The sequence below is a fragment of the Oncorhynchus mykiss genome, chromosome 29, assembly GCF_057628025.1.
Source record: "Oncorhynchus mykiss isolate SJ-2025 chromosome 29, ASM5762802v1, whole genome shotgun sequence".
In the NCBI taxonomy this organism is placed as follows: Eukaryota; Metazoa; Chordata; class Actinopteri; order Salmoniformes; family Salmonidae; genus Oncorhynchus; species Oncorhynchus mykiss.
Window position 1 is genome coordinate 7,842,932 of NC_143050.1, and position 19,573 is coordinate 7,862,504.

General features: G+C 40.7%; 1 protein-coding gene across 8 annotated transcripts in view; it reads left to right on the top strand.

Moving 5' to 3' along the window:
• LOC110510252 (sterile alpha motif domain-containing protein 9-like) overlaps positions 1-19,573 on the top strand; it is a 38,149-nt gene that overhangs the window by 12,901 nt on the left and 5,675 nt on the right. For 2 of the 8 annotated variants that reach the window (XM_021591642.3, XM_036967641.2), the window contains exons 3-6: positions 7,845-11,238; positions 11,587-11,624; positions 12,828-12,895; positions 15,310-15,524. In XM_021591642.3, coding sequence (XP_021447317.3) covers positions 8,316-11,238; positions 11,587-11,624; positions 12,828-12,895; positions 15,310-15,524 — 3,244 coding nt within the window. In that variant the 5' untranslated portion in view covers positions 7,845-8,315. The remainder of the gene's footprint in view (positions 1-7,844; positions 11,239-11,586; positions 11,625-12,827; positions 12,896-15,309; positions 15,525-19,573) is intronic. The other 6 variants (XM_036967645.2, XM_036967646.2, XM_090226445.1 and 3 more) reach the window with 3 other exon arrangements.

Below are 19,573 nucleotides of genomic sequence, written 5' to 3' on the forward strand. Positions count from 1 at the left end.
TATTATTATTATGTTTTCTTCTCGGGCCTCTATAACTATATCTATTGTTCTTATTTTTGTTGTTGTTGTGTGATTTGGATTAATCCCCTCTACCTCACGGAACCCCACTAATCTACTGACCGAACGCAAGAGGTGGCTAACAACAGACTCCATCCTATGCTAGCTTGCTACCGGTTGGCTTGGCTAGCTGTCTAAATCGCCGTGACCCTCAACCAACCTCTCCACTCACTGGACCCTTTTGATCACTCGACTAAGCATGCCTCTCCTTAATGTCAATATGTCTTGTCCATTGCTGTTCTGGTTAGTGTTTATTGGCTTATTTCACTGTAGAGCCTCTAGTCCTGCTCACTATACCTTATCCAACCTATTAGTTCCACCACCCACACATGCAATGACATCTCCTGGGTTCAATGATGTTTCTAGAGACAATATCTCTCTCTTCATCACTCAATACCTAGGTTTACCTCCACTGTATTCACATCCTACCTTACCTTTGTCTGTACATTATACCTTGATGCTATTTTATCGCCCCCAGAAACCTCCTTTTAATCTCTGTTCCAGACGTTCTAGACGACCAATTCTTATTGCTTTTAGTCGCACCCTTATTCTACTCCTCCTATGTTCCTCTGGCGATGTAGAGGTGAATCCAGGCCCTGCAGTGCCTAGCTCCACTCCTATTCCCCAGGCGCTCTCTTTTGACGACTTCTGTAACCGTAATAGCCTTGGTTTCATGCATGTTAACATTAGAAGTCTCCTCCCTAAGTTTGTTCTATTCACTGCTTTAGCACACTCTGCCAACCCGGATGTTCTAGCTGTGTCTGAATCCTGGCTTAGGAAGACCACCAAAAATTCAGACATTTTAATTCCAAACTACAACATTTTCAGACAAGATAGAACTGCCAAAGGGGGCGGTGTTGCAATCTACTGCAAAGATAGCCTGCAGAGTTCTGTCCTACTATCCAGGTCTGTACCCAAACAATTTGAACTTCTACTTTTAAAAATCCACCTCTCTAAAAACAAGTCTCTCACCGTTGCCGCCTGCTATAGACCACCCTCTGCCCCCAGCTGTGCTCTGGACACCATATGTGAACTGATTGCCCCCCATCTATCTTCAGAGCTCGTGCTGCTAGGCGACCTAAACTGGAACATGCTTAACACCCCAGCCATCCTACAATCTAAACTTGATGCCCTCAATCTCACACAAATTATCAATGAACCTACCAGGTACCTCCCCAAAGCCTTAAACATGGGCACCCTCATAGATATCATCCTAACCAACTTCCCCTCTAAATACACCTCTGCTGTCTTCAACCAAGATCTCAGTGATCACTGCCTCATTGCCTGCATCCGTAATGGGTCAGCGGTCAAACGACCTCCTCTCATCACTGTAAAACGCTCCCTGAAACACTTCAGCGAGCAGGCCTTTCTAATCGACCTGGCCGGGGTATCCTGGAAGGATATTGACCTCATCCCGTCAGTAGAGGATGCCTGGATATTTTTTTAAAATGCCTTCCTAACCATCTTAAATAAAAATGCCCCATTCAAGAAATTTAGAACCAGGAACAGATATAGCCCTTGGTTCTCCCCAGACCTGACTGCCCTTAACCAACACAAAAACATCCTATGGCGTTCTGCATTAGCATCGAACAGCCCCCGTGATATGCAGCTGTTCAGGGAAGCTAGAAACCATTATACACAGGCAGTTAGAAAAGCCAAGGCTAGCTTTTTCAAGCAGAAATTTGCTTCTTGCAACACTAACTCAAAAAAGTTCTGGGACACTGTAAAGTCCATGGAGAATAAGAACACCTCCTCCCAGCTGCCCACTGCACTGAAGATAGGAAACACTGTCACCACTGATAAATCCACCATAATTGAAAATTTCACTAAGCATTTTTCTACTGCTGGCCATGCTTTCCACCTGGCTACTCCTACCCCTGTCAACAGCACTGCACCCCCAACAGCAACTCGCCCAAGCCTTCCCCATTTCTCCTTCTCCCAAATCCATTCAGCTGATGTTCTGAAAGAGCTGCAAAATCTGGACCCCTACAAATCAGCCGGGCTAGACAATCTGGACCCTTTCTTTCTAAAATTATCTGCCGAAATTGTTGCCACCCCTATTACTAGCCTGTTCAACCTCTCTTTCGTGTCGTCTGAGATTCCCAAAGATTGGAAAGCAGCTGCGGTCATCCCCCTCTTCAAAGGGGGGGACACTCTTGACCCAAACTGCTACAGACCTATATCTATCCTACCATGCCTTTCTAAGGTCTTCGAAAGCCAAGTCAACAAACAGATTACCGACCATTTTGAATCTCACCATACCTTCTCTGCTATGCAATCTGGTTTCAGAGCTGGTCATGGGTGCACCTCAGCCACGCTCAAGGTCCTAAACGATATCTTAACCGCCATCGATAAGAAACATTACTGTGCAGCCGTATTCGTTGATCTGGCCAAGGCTTTCAACTCTGTCAATCACCACATCCTCATCGGCAGACTCAACAGCCATGGTTTCTCAAATGATTGCCTCGCCTGGTTCACCAACTACTTCTCTGATAGAGTTCAGTGTGTCAAATCGGAGGGTCTGTTGTCCGGACCTCTGGCAGTCTCTATGGGGGTGCCACAGGGATCAATTCTTGGACCGACTCTCTTCTCTGTATACATCAATGAGGTCGCTCTTGCTGCTGGTGAGTCTCTGATCCACCTCTACGCAGACGACACCATTCTGTATACTTCCGGCCCTTCTTTGGACACTGTGTTAACAACCCTCCAGGCAAGCTTCAATGCCATACAACTCTCCTTCCGTGGCCTCCAATTGCTCTTAAATACAAGTAAAACTAAATGCATGCTCTTCAACCGATCGCTACCTGCACCTACCCGCCTGTCCAACATCACTACTCTGGACGGCTCTGACTTAGAATACGTGGACAACTACAAATACTTAGGTGTCTGGTTAGACTGTAAACTCTCCTTCCAGACCCATATCAAACATCTCCAATCCAAAGTTAAATCTAGAATTGGCTTCCTATTTCGCAACAAAGCATCCTTCACTCATGCTGCCAAACATACCCTTGTAAAACTGACCATCCTACCAATCCTCGACTTTGGCGATGTAATTTACAAAATAGCCTCCAATACCCTACTCAACAAATTGGATGCAGTCTATCACAGTGCAATCCGTTTTGTCACCAAAGCCCCATATACTACCCACCATTGCGACCTGTACGCTCTCGTTGGCTGGCCCTCGCTTCATACTCGTCGCCAAACCCACTGGCTCCATGTCATCTACAAGACCCTGCTAGGTAAAGTCCCCCCTTATCTCAGCTCGCTGGTCACCATAGCATCTCCCACCTGTAGCACACGCTCCAGCAGGTATATCTCTCTAGTCACCCCCAAAACCAATTCTTTCTTTGGCCGCCTCTCTTTCCAGTTCTCTACTGCCAATGACTGGAACGAACTACAAAAATCTCTGAAACTGGAAACACTTATCTCCCTCACTAGCTTTAAGCACCAACTGTCAGAGCAGCTCACAGATTACTGCACCTGTACATAGCCCACCTATAATTTAGCCCTATCAACTACCTCTTTCCCAACTGTATTTAATTTATTTATTTATTTTGCTCCTTTGCACCCCATTATTTTTATTTCTACTTTGCACATTCTTCCATTGCAAAACTACCATTCCAGTGTTTTACTTGCGATATTGTATTTACCTTGCCACCAAGGCCTTTTTTGCCTTTACCTCCCTTCTCACCTCATTTGCTCACATTGTATATAGACTTGTTTATACTTTATTATTGACTGTATGTTTGTTTTACTCCATGTGTAACTCTGTGTTGTTGTATCTGTCGAACTGCTTTGCTTTATCTTGGCCAGGTCGCAATTGTAAATGAGAACTTGTTCTCAACTTGCCTACCTGGTTAAATAAAGGTAAAATAAATAAATAAAAAAATCCCCATTTGGTACATGCAAGTTGTAAAAAATATCAGAAGCGCTGAACTATCTGTTCAGACCCCAGTCCTTCCTACAGATTATGAAAATGGGCTATTTTAATATTTCTCCAGTAATACTAATAGAGCAAAAGAGCCAGTTCTATGTCAAAGATAAATACAACTAAAAGAATACGGTAAATACTACAGTATATTACAATCTGCAGAAACACTACATAAATTACTACAGTATATTACAATCTGCAAAAACACTACATTAATTACTACAGTGTACACTACAGTTCTCTTTTACTACAGTATTTATACTATAGTTAACTGTAAATACTACAGCATACCACAGTAAATACTACAGTATTCATTGTAGTGTTTTTGCCAATTTTTTTTCTGGGTTTTTGTTGTGGGTTAGCCCGTGCTGGACTTGGTGTGGGTTAGCCTGTGTTGGGCTGGTGTGGGCTTTTTGTGTCTAGCATGTGTTAGGCTGATTTGAGTTTGGTGTAGGCTATGCCTGTGTTGGGTTGGTCTTGGCTGGCCCGTGTAAGGCTAATGTGGGCTTGGTGTGGGATAACCAGTGTTGGGCTGGTGTGAGCTTGGTGTTGGCTAGCCTGTGTTGGGATGGTGTGGTCTCGGTGTATACAAGTGTTGGGCTGGTGTGGGCTACCATGTGCTGGGCAGGATGGACTTGATGTGGGATAGCTAGTGCCCACCTTACCCACCGAATACTCACATGGGCCAATGGGGTCATATTTGCTGGCTTTCCTGGCTTCTATGGCAACAGACCAACAAATACACACAGCTTACAGTAGCTTTATACAGTGGGTGAGAAATCAGGGCAAAGGGTTTCAAAATGCCTTCTATCCCATTCACTAGGAAATAACTTTAAAAGTGTATGCTTTTACAGTATATGTATGGTAATTAGTTTGTAAGATGCGTCGTTCAGCAGTGTGTTAGCTGTGTTAGATCGATATGTATGGTAATTAGTTTGTAATTTGCATAGTTCAGCAGTGTGTTAGCTGTATTAGATCGATATGTATGGTAATTAGTTTGTAAGATGCGTAGTTCAGCAGTGTTTTGGCTGTATTAGATCGATATGTATGGTAATTAGTTTGTAAGATGTGTCGTTCAGCTGTGTTTTGGCTGTATCAGATCGATATGTATGGTAATTAGTTTGTAAGATGCGTCGTTCAGCAGTGTGTTAGCTGTATCAGATCGATATGTATGGTAATTCGTTTGTAAGATGTGTCGTTCAGCTGTGTTTTGGCTGTATCAGATCGATATGTATGGTAATTAGTTTGTAAGATGCGTCGTTCAGCAGTGTGTTAGCTGTATCAGATCGATATGTATGGTAATTAGTTTGTAAGATGCGTCGTTCAGCAGTGTTTTAGCTGTATCAGATCGATATGTATGGTAATTAGTTTGTAAGATGCGTCGTTCAGCAGTGTTTTAGCTGTATCAGATCGATATGCATGGTAATTAGTTTGTAAGATGCGTCGTTCAGCTGTGTGTTAGCTGTATCAGATCGATATGTATGGTAATTAGTTTGTAAGATGCGTCGTTCAGCTGTGTGTTAGCTGTATCAGATCGATATGTATGGTAATTAGTTTGTAAGATGCGTCGTTCAGCAGTGTGTTAGCTGTATCAGATCGATATGTATGGTAATTAGTTTGTAAGATGCGTCGTTCAGCAGTGTGTTAGCTGTATCAGATCGATATGTATGGTAATTAGTTTGTAAGATGCGTCGTTCAGCGGTGTGTTAGCTGTATCAGATCGATATGTATGGTAATTAGTTTGTAAGATGCGTCGTTCAGCTGTGTGTTAGCTGTATCAGATCGATATGTATGGTAATTAGTTTGTAAGATGCGTCGTTCAGCAGTGTTTTAGCTGTATCAGATCGATATGTATGGTAATTAGTTTGTAAGATGCGTCGTTCAGCAGTGTGTTAGCTGTATCAGATCGATATGTATGGTAATTAGTTTGTAAGATGCGTAGTTCAGCTGTGTTTTAGCTGTATCAGATCGATATGTATGGTAATTAGTTTGTAAGATGTGTCGTTCAGCTGTGTTTTGGCTGTATCAGATCGATATGTATGGTAATTAGTTTGTAAGATGCGTCGTTCAGCAGTGTGTTAGCTGTATCAGATCGATATGTATGGTAATTAGTTTGTAAGATGCGTCGTTCAGCAGCGTTTTAGCTGTATCAGATCGATATGTATTGTAATTAGTTTGTAAGATGCGTCGTTCAGCAGCGTTTTAGCTGTATCAGATCGATATGTATGGTAATTAGTTTGTAAGATGTGTCGTTCAGCTGTGTTTTGGCTGTATCAGATCGATATGTATGGTAATTAGTTTGTAAGATGCGTCGTTCAGCTGTGTGTTAGCTGTATCAGATCGATATGTATGGTAATTAGTTTGTAAGATGCATAGTTCAGCAGTGTTTTAGCTGTATCAGATCGATATGTATGGTAATTAGTTTGTAAGATGCGTCGTTCAGCAGTGTTTTAGCTGTATCAGATCGATATGTATGGTAATTAGTTTGTAAGATGCGTCGTTCAGCAGTGTTTTAGCTGTATCAGATCGATATGCATGGTAATTAGTTTGTACGATGCGTAGTTCAACAGTGTTTTAGCTGTGTTAGATCGATATGTATGGTAATTAGTTTGTAAGATGCGTAGTTCAGCAGTGTTTTAGCTGTATCAGATCGATATGTATGGTAATTAGTTTGTAAGATGCATAGTTCAGCAGTGTTTTAGCTGTATCAGATCGATATGTATGGTAATTAGTTTGTAAGATGCGTCGTTCAGCAGTGTTTTAGCTGTATCAGATCGATATGTATGGTAATTAGTTTGTAAGATGCGTCGTTCAGCAGTGTTTTAGCTGTATCAGATCGATATGTATGGTAATTAGTTTGTAAGATGCATATAGTTCAGCAGTGTTTTAGCTGTATCAGATCGATATGTATGGTAATTAGTTTGTAAGATGCGTAGTTCAGCAGTGTTTTAGCTGTATCAGATCGATATGTATGGTAATTAGTTTGTAAGATGCGTAGTTCAGCAGTGTTTTAGCTGTATTAGATCGAGCTGAAATGGTCTTTTAACTGTATTAGAAATACGTATTTTAATTACTTCTGAGTATTTTGTCATTTGAATTACACTGGGCTGAACTACAATCCAATGTATTCGATATTTGTTTTACTCAAAATACTGTCATTTGTATTTTCAAAATGCTAAATATGTTTACATTTTGTGGCCCCTCGCTTTTCATCCTGCATTGGTATCAGAAGTCTAATTGCACTATGGTGTAATAAAAGCTTCTGCTACAGGACAAATATAAATGTATGTGTAAAAGTGAACAATTGCAAAGCATGCTGAGTACTATTCTAATGAGCTCCGCCCCTGAAATGAGTTCAAAAATAATACCCAGTATTAGTATTTTCAGTTTATTTTGGTGTGTTCATTTTCAATTATAGATTTCGATTTTGGTCATTTAGCAGACACTGTTATCCAGCTTGACTTGCTCAACTAAGGTAGATAAACGACAACATATCACAGTCATAGCAAGTAAAACGTTTTTGTAACAGTTACTGAGAATTTTGTTGCTGTTCGGCCCATCTACTTTCCAAATGTATTTTTGTATTTTGAAATGCAAAAAACATCTTTTTTTTTAAATACTGTACAATACAAAATACAAGTCTGGTATTTTGTTTGTAAAAATTAGTAATTCAGCAGGGTTTTAACTATATCAGATCAAGCTGAAATTGTCCCATGATCTTGACAGTATTTTGTATCAGTATTTTGTATCAGTATTTCTTCATTGTAATTCAGAAATTTTTGCCTGGTTTTCATTCATCAAACGTAATCTTATTTTGACTGAAACGTTGTTTGTTTCCGGAACATTCTCCCTGTAGACTGGACATGACAAAACCTGTGGAAAATAACCAAGATCAACTGGAACAAACGACAGCTCCACGTAAAAATAAAATTGTCTTTGTTTAACAAAGCTTCATTCAAATGTGGCCTTCGTTAAACCCAATAGAAAGCAAGGAACAAAGTCCTGACCAACAACCATTGGCTCTTATCTCAAATCAATCAACTATTTTTGAACCTCTCTCTGAACACAGCCTCTGAGCACACTATACGTCTCTGATTCACGGCCATGCCTCGCACCCATGTGATTTGCAAAGAGAAAATACATGCAATACATTCTTTGGATTGGTTGATATTCCAGGCTTATCTGTGCTGTACTTAGTAATAGCCTAGGGGAAAGGTTACTCCCTCCTTGCCACAGGAATTATCAGCCTTTGAAGGCGTCATCAGATGCCACAGATGCAAATCTCTTTTCCCTCCACTGTGAGAGAGTCTCAACATAGCTACCTGTCATGGCAGGCAAAGTGATACCAACCTTACCCAATGCTGGAGGGGGGGTAATTCTCATGGACAGTGAACTCATGGACTCACTCTCATTTCTAGATGTCTTGAGTGCAAACGAGTTTGAAGGAGAACAAATCGACCCAGCAGTTGCTTTGGAGACTGAGACAGATTTTTACAAGGGAACCCCACCTAAATGGATGAACTTTTACCTGGCTGATGAGAGGGCAAACTCTGATAGCAGTGCCACACCTACAGGAGAAGAAAAGGACATTGAATGTATCAGAAGAGATGGTTATGAAAAGCTGAGGGAACTCATCAAGTTACAGAGACAGGGCAGTTGGAGTGTAAACAGTATTAAGCTGTTGCACCAGCCAGGCAGCGGAGGAACCACCCTGGCCATGCAAATACTCTGGGACCTGAGGAAAGAGCTCAGGTGTGCTGTTCTAGTCGACCCATCTTCTGACAAGAAAGATATGGGCAAACAAGTCCAGAAAGACCCCCTGTCGGACACCAGGATTATTGCTAAACAGGTGGTCAAACTTTTTGCTACCGGTGATCCAGAAAACCAGAATACAGTGCTTCTTTTGCAGGACAATGAACACCTGAGGGACCACTTACAGGACTTCCTCATCAGAGAAATAACAGAGCAAAAAATCAGTGCTAAATTCCCTGTGGTCATCGTTCTACAATGCATACGCTCGACCTGTATCATAGACGATGAGGAGGATGAGAGTAGAACTGAGGCAGATTTACTCCTGAAATCACGTCTTTCTGACAAAGAGAAAACAAGCTTTGTGAGCAAAGACAAACTAGTACAGAGGCATCACAGAGACGAGATGGGGAAGTTTCACGGCTTTAACATAATGCAAAATAATTTCAATGAAGTATACATGAGAAAAACATTTTGTTCAGAAGAGGGAAAAGAAATCATCAAATATCTTCAGCAAAACAAAGTCTCCCGCAACACCAAACTCTTTGCCTTTTTAGCTCTGGTGAACTCCTATGTTCCTGGCTCCTACCTCTTACAGTCACAATGTGAGGCATTCCTCAGCCATCAAGACCCCTTTGGTGTGAACTTGTCATTTGAGAAACGCATGCAACCTTTCAGCGATCTCATAGTCACATTCTCAAGACATGGAGGAGAAGACAAGAGAGTCCGCATAGCACACCCAGTACTTGCACATCAATGTGTTGAGTTGCTGGCAGATGCTGGTATAGCTAGGAGCTCAGCAACACTGGACTTTCTGCAGTACTTAACCAGACAACAAATTCAGCCATCCTTGTTACTGTTCTTCAAAGACATGTTAACAAAGAGAGAAACAACCTCAAATGGCCAAGAGATCTTTTCCAGGTTAATTCTAGACATTGAGAAACATGAAGGCATTCCCGAATGTGCGAATGTGTTGAAAACCGCATCAGAAACATTTAAACATGATCCGTTCTACCCTCAATCTCTTGCACGTTTTTACTACATCAAAATGTCTGATTTTACAAGAGCTGAGATTTGGGCTGAAAAAGCTAAAGAGAGAGTTCCCACCAACTCATTCATTGCTGATACACTGGGACAAGTTCATAAGAACCATTTGTATAAACAAGTCAATGGCAAATCAGGTGAAAAATCAGGGACCAGAGATATTTTGTTTTGGGCAGAGAAAGCCATCAAGGCTTTCAAACAAGAGGAGGAGTTAGCTGAAAGGGAATCAGTGAATCACATGGAGGGTGACAGTCCAACGAAAATGTATCACACCTTCAACAACAGGGGAATCTTTGGTTATCTACAGGTTGCTAACATTGTTTATAATTCCCTCACAAATCTCAACCCAAAATGGAGGAAAATCCTTACCCAGGAAATATCAGCTGAACATCTCTCGATACTGTCTGAGGACAGAAAGCTCATGAAGTACCAGACTTTCATCACAAGCCTCAGAGTTGCGGTTGAAAGGAAATTTTATAATTTTTTTGAGAGTTACCTCACTTACTCTGAGCCCAGGAACTGGAAGGATCAGACACCATACTTTCAGCGAGACATTGTTGATTGTTTTTGCAAGTATACAAGTGTCCCCAGTTCAAAAGAGGAACTACCATTAAAGACACTCAAAGAAAAAATGGCCTCTACCTTTCCTGGCCTCTCCACCCTCAATCGAAATGCCAACTTGAGTAAAATCACAGCGCTGTGGAAAATAATCAATAAAGAAAACCCTGACGATGTTAACACTGCCTGTAATTACATCCTGGCCAACATCCTCCAGACCAATGGGCCAGTGGCATCTCCAGAACCCGCAACTCTACCACAACTTAGAGCCATTCTTCAGAAGTTCATGGAGAAAGAAAATACCAAACTTTGGACTCCAGAGTTTTACCTCCTTGTCCTTCTACTGTTTTGGCCCGAGGAGGCAAGAGAGGGCGATGTCACCAATGACATTGATCTTAACAAGTATGTTGAGTGCATGAAACAGGCCTTTGACAACAAATACAAGAAGTACCTACAATCTAGGGAACTTGTGCCCTTGTTTTACCTGGGTAAAGGTGCTGGGTTGAAAAGACTTGTTCACAAATCAAGCATAGACGACATCTGTGTGGATCTGAAAAAAAGGAAATCAAGGACTCTCAATAAAACAAGAGGCAGTGCAGAGATCAGGGACACTTGCATTCAGGATCACCTTCTTCGTGTCAATGGAGTGGTCAGAGTGCATAAAGCATTTGCCCGTATGGCAGATAAAGAGATCGAGATTTGTCCCCAGAAACAGGCCAGTGTGTGGAAGGATGGCAACATCTCATTTTACCTTGGCTTCAATATCAGTGGCCCTCAAGCTTTTGACATAAAGTACACAATGCCCACAGTGAGATCTGGAGGAAATGTTCAGAAACAAAGGGATGATGCCATTGGATCAGAGGGAACCAGAATGGAAGAATCAAAAACATTCAATCGAGGTAAGTCATACCTTGACTTGTATTAGGTCTATTCCACATGATGGTGCCTGTTTTAAATGTTAACAATGAGTGTAAAACTTTGAAGTAAATGTTTACATGCTAATGTTGAATTATCTAGACATTGGGGGCAAAATAAGTGACTTTCTAAAAAATGAATACACAGATGAAAGTTAATCTAATACAGAATATTATGTGGGGTGAATATCTCGATTTATATTCATGTTCGACAGTTGTTTATTTGGTTTAATACAAATATACAATGGTGTGTATAATGTATCCATGGGTTTGTTTCTGAGATACCGGATCCAAAACAAGTGAGAAAATGTTCACCATTGATTCTTATTTCAGGGATTCCAAAGGGCTTTAAGACTCCTAGCCACATTCATGTAAGTAATTATTTATTTTATATATATATATATATATATATAGTAATTATACAGATGATTAACAAAACATGCACATGACAGTATTCACACCTTGGCTTTTGTTCAGATTTTGTTCAGATACCTGCAGACACAAAAGTGAGCAGTTCAGTCATCTGCACCCAATACAGCCAGCCTTCAACATATTCTAATAGCCTACATATTCTTACCTCTTTGTTGATTGATATCCCATTGAATTGTGTCCATTCTCTGTTTTAGAAAGATTTGACAAATATGAAAAGACAGATGGTATCATCATAAAACAATATCAATTTAAACCATACAAATTGAGGAGATCGTTCCATTTTTCAGTTAAATGCCTGCAGCTGTTGTCTTTCCATATTCCAATCCAAATATTTCAAGTTGGGCAGTTATGTTCCTGCAAGAACCCCCACCGACTAAGGACGGTTCTCGATGAACCCCACCGACTAAGGACGGTTCTCGATGAACCCCACCGACTAAGGACGGTTCTCGATGAACCCCGCCGACTAAGGACGGTTCTCGCTGAACCCCACCGACTAAGGACGGTTCTCGATGAACCCCACCGAGTAAGGACGGTTCTCGATGAACCCCACCGACTAAGGACGGTTCTCGATGAACCCCACCGACTAAGGACGGTTCTCGATGAACCCCACCGACTAAGGACGGTTCTCGATGAACCCCCACCGACTAAGGACGGTTCTCGATGAACCCCACCGACTAAGGACGGTTCTCGATGAACCCCGCCGACTATGGGGATCTTAGAAGAACCTTTTGGGGGCAATTTTCTGTGCCGAGAACCCTAAGGTTCTTCAGAGATCTTTGATGATCTTAGAAAAAGCCTTGTTGAACCCCTAATTTGTAGAGTGTAGGGACCAATGATGCAGCATGAACACCATGGCCAGATAGTTGGTCTTAAAGACAATCAAAGTACTCTCTAACTCTGTGCACTGTGTTGTTGTGTTTTATGGATAACAGTTGTATAAGCGTTTGATTAATAAAAGTTGTATTGTATCAAAGCATGGTATAATGACAGTCTCAAACACAGGCGTGGAAAGTCTCATTCCAAACAGAGGCAAATATTGTAGGTAATGCAGCCTGTTGTTATCAACATCATCACTGCTTAGTAGAGAGAATGTAGGCCTTAAAGTGTTGGCTGACATGTTTGTGTTCCTCTTTCTATTCCAGACCCCAACTCTTTGGACAGAACCTGAATTGAAAAACATTCATCCACAATTGACAAAAACCCATTACAGGTTAGCATTTATTATCCATGAATACATTTTTCACTTGAAGGGGAAGGTCAGGATTTTACAACCTGATGTTAGATGGTTCCTCACGCTGACAGAAGTCTAAAAACCAGGAGAAACTCTAATTCGTGGTTCAGTTTTGTCTAAACAGCCGCTCAGTTGGAGTGATGACACGTGTGCAAATGTTCAAAATGTCACGGCCAAATCAACTCAAATCAACTCCATATTTGGTTTGATGTTAATTAAGTTGAAAGAAAACACGCCGCTATTACTTCCATTGATTGTTTGCTAGTGGTTGCCAGGTTAGTTGAAGTTTGTAGGGCTGTTTTTATTTCTTTCTTTGTCTTTTTTCAAGGGGAGCCCTGCTTCATACAAAACAATGCAGCAGGATGATATAATGTATAGATTGTATGATATAAATACGACAATAAAGGCAGTATCATCAGAAATACAACAATACTAGAAAAAAACAGTGAGCTCCAAAAGTATTGGGACAGTGAATTCTGTTGTTGTTTTGTCTCTGTACTCCAGCACTTTGGATTTGAAAGGATACAATGACGATGAGGTTAAAGTGCAAGACTGTCAGAAATTACAGCACTTTTTGTATTAGCATTGAACAAAAAATATAAATGCAAAATGCAACAATTTCAAATATTTTACGAAGTTAAAGTTCATGTATTTGATACCTGGATTCCACATGACTAGGAATACAGATACAGAACACAGCTCAAGTGGAGATGACTGCAGTCAGCATGCCAATTGCACGCTCCCTCAAAACTTGAGACATCCGTGGCATTTTTGTTGTGTGACAAACTGCTCGTTTTAGAGTGGCCTTTTATTGTCCCCGGCACAAGGTGCACCTATGTAATTATCCTGCTGTTCAATCAGCTTCTTGATATGCCACACCTGTCAGGTGGATGGATTATCTTGGCAAAGGAGAAATGCTCACTAACAGGTATGGAAGAAAACCAAATGTTTGAGAAATAAGCTTTTTGTGCATATGGAACATTTCTGGGATCTTTTATTTCAGCTCATGAAACATGGGCTCAACACTTTACATGTTGCGTTTATATTTTTGTTCAGTATAGTAAACAAGTAAGTATTTGGTCCCATATTCAAGCTGGAGACTCCACAAACTGGTTGGATGCATTTGGTCAGATTATTTTGTTCCCAACAGAAATGAAATGAATGGTAAATAATGTATTGTGTCATTTTGGAATCACTTTTATTGTAAATAAGAATAGAATATGTTTCTAAACACTTCTACATTAATGTTGCTAATGATGGATAATTAATCGTGAATGACGATGAGCGAGAAAGTTACAGACGCATAAATATCATACCCCCAAGACATCCTAACCTTTCACAATTAGAATAACAGGGGAAGTTACATTAAAGCAGTATGTGTATATTATTACACATAAGTGAATTTGTTCCAATAGAGCACTTTTGGTCCCCTAAAATGGGGGGACTACAGTATGAACAAAAAGTGCTGTAATTTCTAAACGATTCACCTGATATGGATGAAAATACCTTCAAATTAAAGCTGTCTGTCAGCACTTCAACTTCATAGTCATTGTATCATTTCAAATCCACATATGCTGGAGTACGGAGCCAAAACCTTTGTAGCTCACTGTACATTTTGTCTGTGAACAGGTAATTTACCAATTCCCTAAAATGCCCAAATGGCAGTAGTGAATTTTAGGGTACTCAGTTTGGAACGCAGTAGTGAAGACAAACAAGGACAGACAACTTTTTACACACTTCAGCACTCGCGGTCCCGTTCTGTGAGCTTGTGTGGCCTGCCAATTAGTGACTGAGCCGTTGTTGCTCCAAGATGTTTCCACTTCATAATAGCAGCATTTACAGTTCCTCTAGCAGGGCAGAAATTTTACGAACTGACTTGTTGGAAAGGTGGCGTCCTATGATGATTGCCATGTTGAAAGTCACTGAGCTCTTCATTCTACTGCCAATGTTTGTCTATGGAGATCGCATGGCTGTGTGCTCGATTTTATACACCTGTCAGCAACGAATCCACTAATTCGAAGGGATGTCCACATACTGTATCTTTGGCCATGTCTTGTATTTCCTTCCTCTGTGTGTTAGAAGCGATGTGAGGTAATATGGTAAATTCTGCAAGAGAGCTGTAAATGAATAGAATGCAATGTTGCTCTGCTTTGCCAGTGACAGCCAGCCCACTTCCTGATACAGATCACAGTGATGTCACATCGGTCACACGTAATAATGCGGCGACAGCAACTACATCGCCGTAGTCAAAGCGACATCATTTATTTTACATAGAAAGAAAACCTGAACAATGGATTATAGTTTCTCCTGGCCCATACACTACTTCCTGGGTGAGGAACCATCTAAAATGTATTTTTTTTAATGAGTGCCACTTCTGTCCTTTGGCCCCCTAGGCTCCAGTGCCCCCATGCAGGCCTGTTCCAGTGCAGGTTGACAGGGCTGGTGTTTCTGATGGAGGGGGAGGGGGAGGTGCTTTACAGGACTGTCCAATGGGACGACAGTCTCCTGCACTCCACAGGCCGGACACCTGCCGGACCTCTGTTCAGCATTGAGTGTCCTCGGGGATCTGTTCGTCAGTTACACCTCCCACACTGTGAGATTTCCTCTGGTGAGTTTTGCACTACGTCTTCATCAAAGTTCAGCATCTGTCCAAATGCCAACATAATGTCAACATCTGTCCAAATAGACAATTGTAACACCCACATAATTATTGGGATAAGGGCAGAGTCATTAAAGACTTCAACTGGGTACATGGTAAGGAAACAGATCACGCTAGACAGAATTACACAAATATTATTAATAACTCATTCATTAAGGTGCTACAGTTACAGGGGTAAATATGAAAAAGTTGATGAATTAATTAATTGAAACAAACTGCTTGCCTACTACAGAAGTCCATCAAACAGTGTTCTTAAAGTTGTTTAAGTTGAAGGGTTAAGTACACACGGTTTAAATGTCACAGCAAAGAATTTTTAATTTTTTAAATTCCCAATTCAAATAGATCCGCTTTAGTCGACAGCCACATAGCGGATGTTTTAACGGTGTCGGGGGTGGAGCTGCTTTACAGCTGTCAAATCCACAAATGGCTCCCGGCATTATACGGGACCTAAAGCAGACATTGCGATCGGCTGCACGGAGTTACATTAAGAGAAATCCAATACAGCCTTGTACAAGTTCTAACACTGGAATGTGAGATGTAATCTACGCCTCGATTAAACTGATTGAAATACTAATTATTTTGTTTCATGATTTTCAAATTGAGTGTCATCATTTCAATATAGCTTACACTTTATCGTTCTGAACTTCTAACCCGAGTGGGATGGGTGTGGCTTCTTGACAACGATCATCAAGAGCAGCTGCTCACCGATTGGACAGCTCTATTGCAGTTCCACCAACCAACACCTGCAAAAACATCCACTATCACCCGGGTTAACGCTTGATCTGATTGGCTCTAGGTCTTAGTTCAGTAGGTAGCAGCTCTCAGTCGAGGTAGAGCAAACAGAACAGCACACAGTGAGAAGCCACACAAGCAAGAAAGTGGGGCTACAAATTGACTGAGGATTCAGGATTTATTCTGTGTTCAAACCTTTAACCACAAAATGAAATAAATGAATAAATATTAATTATAATAAAATGCAAACGGTTCAGTAAATAAGGACCAGAAACAAACAAAACTTTACTTTAATAAGCTACACAAACACAATACTCTAAAACCCCTTGACAACAACAATACTCTAAAACACCTTGACAACAACAATACTCTAAAACACCTTGACAACAACAATACTCTAAAACAGCTTGACAACAACAATTACCCTAAAACACCTTGACAACAACAATACTCTAAAACGCCTTGACAACAACAATACTCTAAAACACCTTAACAACAACAATACTCTAAAACCCCTTGACAACAACAATACTCTAAAACGCCTTGACAACAACAATACTCTAAAACACCTTAACAACAACAATACTCTAAAACCCCTTGACAACAACAATGCTCTAAAACACCTTGACAACAACAATTACTCTAAAACCCCTTGACAACAACAATACTCTAAACCCCTTGACAACAACAATACTCTAAAACCCCTTGACAACAACAATACTCTAAAACCCCTTGACAACAACAATACTCTAAAACACCTTAACAACAACAATACTCTAAAACCCCTTGACAACAACAATGCTCTAAAACACCTTGACAACAACAATACTCTAAAACACCTTGACAACAACAATACTCTAAAACACCTTGACAACAACAATACTCTAAAACCCCTTGACAACAACAATACTCTAAAACACCTTAACAACAACAATACTCTAAAACCCCTTGACAACAACAATACCCTAAAACACCTTGACAACAACAATTACTCTAAAACCCCTTGACAACAACAATACTCTAAAACACCTTGACAACAACAATACTCTAAAACCCCTTGACAACAACAATACTCTAAAACACCTTAACAACAACAATACTCTAAAACCCCTTGACAACAACAATACTCTAAAACCCCTTGACAACAACAATACTCTAAAACACCTTGACAACAACAATACTCTAAAACCCCTTGACAACAACAATACTCTAAAACCCCTTGACAACAACAATACTCTAAAACACCTTAACAACAACAATACTCTAAAACCCCTTGACAACAACAATACTCTAAAACCCCTTGACAACAACAATACTCTAAAACACCTTAACAACAACAATACTCTAAAACCCCTTGACAACAACAATGCTCTAAAACACCTTGACACCAACAATACTCTAAAACCCCTTGACAACAACAATACTCTAAAACCCCTTGACAACAACAATACTCTAAAACACCTTGACAACAACAATACTCTAAAACCCCTTGACAACAACAATACTCTAAAACCCCTTGACAACAACAATACTCTAAAACACCTTAACAACAACAATACTCTAAAACCCCTTGACAACAACAATACTCTAAAACCCCTTGACAACAACAATACTCTAAAACACCTTAACAACAACAATACTCTAAAACCCCTTGACAACAACAATACTCTAAAACACCTTGACAACAACAATACTCTAAAACACCTTGACAACAACAATACTCTAAAACCCCTTGACAACAACAATACTCTAAAACACCTTGACAACAACAATTACTCTAAAACCCCTTGACAACAACAATACTCTAAAACACCTTGACAACAACAATTACTCTAAAACACCTTGACAACAACAATATTCTAAAACACCTTGACAACAACAATTACTCTAAAACCCCTTGACAACAACAATACTCTAAAACACCTTGACAACAACAATTACTCTAAAACACCTTGACAACAACAATTACTCTAAAACACCTTGACAACAACAATTACTCTAAAACACCTTGACAACAACAATATTCTAAAACACCTTGACAACAACAATGCTCTAAAACACCTTGACAACAACAATATTCTAAAACACCTTGACAACAACAATACTCTAAAACCCCTTGACACCAACAATACTCTAAAACCCCTTGACAACAACAATACTCTAAAACACCTTGACAACAACAATACTCTAAAACACCTTGACCGCGTGGCAGCTTGGAGTCCAGCAGTCTACCTCTTCTCTCCCTGATCTGGCTTCAAATCAAATCAATTTATATTTATCATATGCGCCGAATACAACAGGTAATACAAAAGGTACCTTACCGTGAAATGCTTACTTACAAGCCCTTAACCAACAATGCAGTTCAATAAATAGAGTTAAGAAAATATTTATAGAGTTAAGAAAAGTAACACAAGAAAATTACATAACAATAAAGAGGCTATATAGGGGGTACTGGTACAGAGTCAATGTGGAGGCTATATACAGGGGGTACAGGTACAGAGTCAATGTGGAGGCTATATACAGGGGGTACAGGTACAGAGTCAATGTGGAGGCTATATACAGGGGGTACCAGTACAGAGTCCATGTGGAGGCTATATACAGGGGGTACCAGTACAGAGTCAATGTGGAGGCTATATACAGGGGGTACCGGTACAGAGTCAATGTGGAGGCTATATACAGGGGGTACCGGTACAGAGTCAATGTGGAGGCTATATACAGGGGGTACCAGAACAGAGTCAATGTGGAGGCTATATACAGGGGGTACCAGAACAGAGTCAATGTGGAGGCTATATCCAGGGTATTACGGTACAGAGTCAATGTGGAGACTATATACAGGGGGTACAGGTACAGAGTCAATGTGGAGGCTATATACAGGGGGTACAGGTACAGAGTCAATGTGGAGACTATATACAGGGGGTACAGGTACAGAGTCAATGTGGAGGCTATATACAGGGGGTACAGGTACAGAGTCAATGTGGAGACTATATACAGGGGGTACAGGTACAGAGTCAATGTGGAGGCTATATACAGGGGGTACAGGTACAGAGTCAATGTGGAGACTATATACAGGGGGTACAGGTACAGAGTCAATGTGGAGGCTATATACAGGGTATTACGGTACAGAGTCCATGTGGAGACTATATACAGGGTATTATGGTACAGAGTCAATGTGGAGGCTATATACAGGGGGTACCGGTACAGAGTCAATGTGGAGGCTATATACAGGGGGTACCGGTACAGAGTCAATGTGGAGGCTATATACAGGG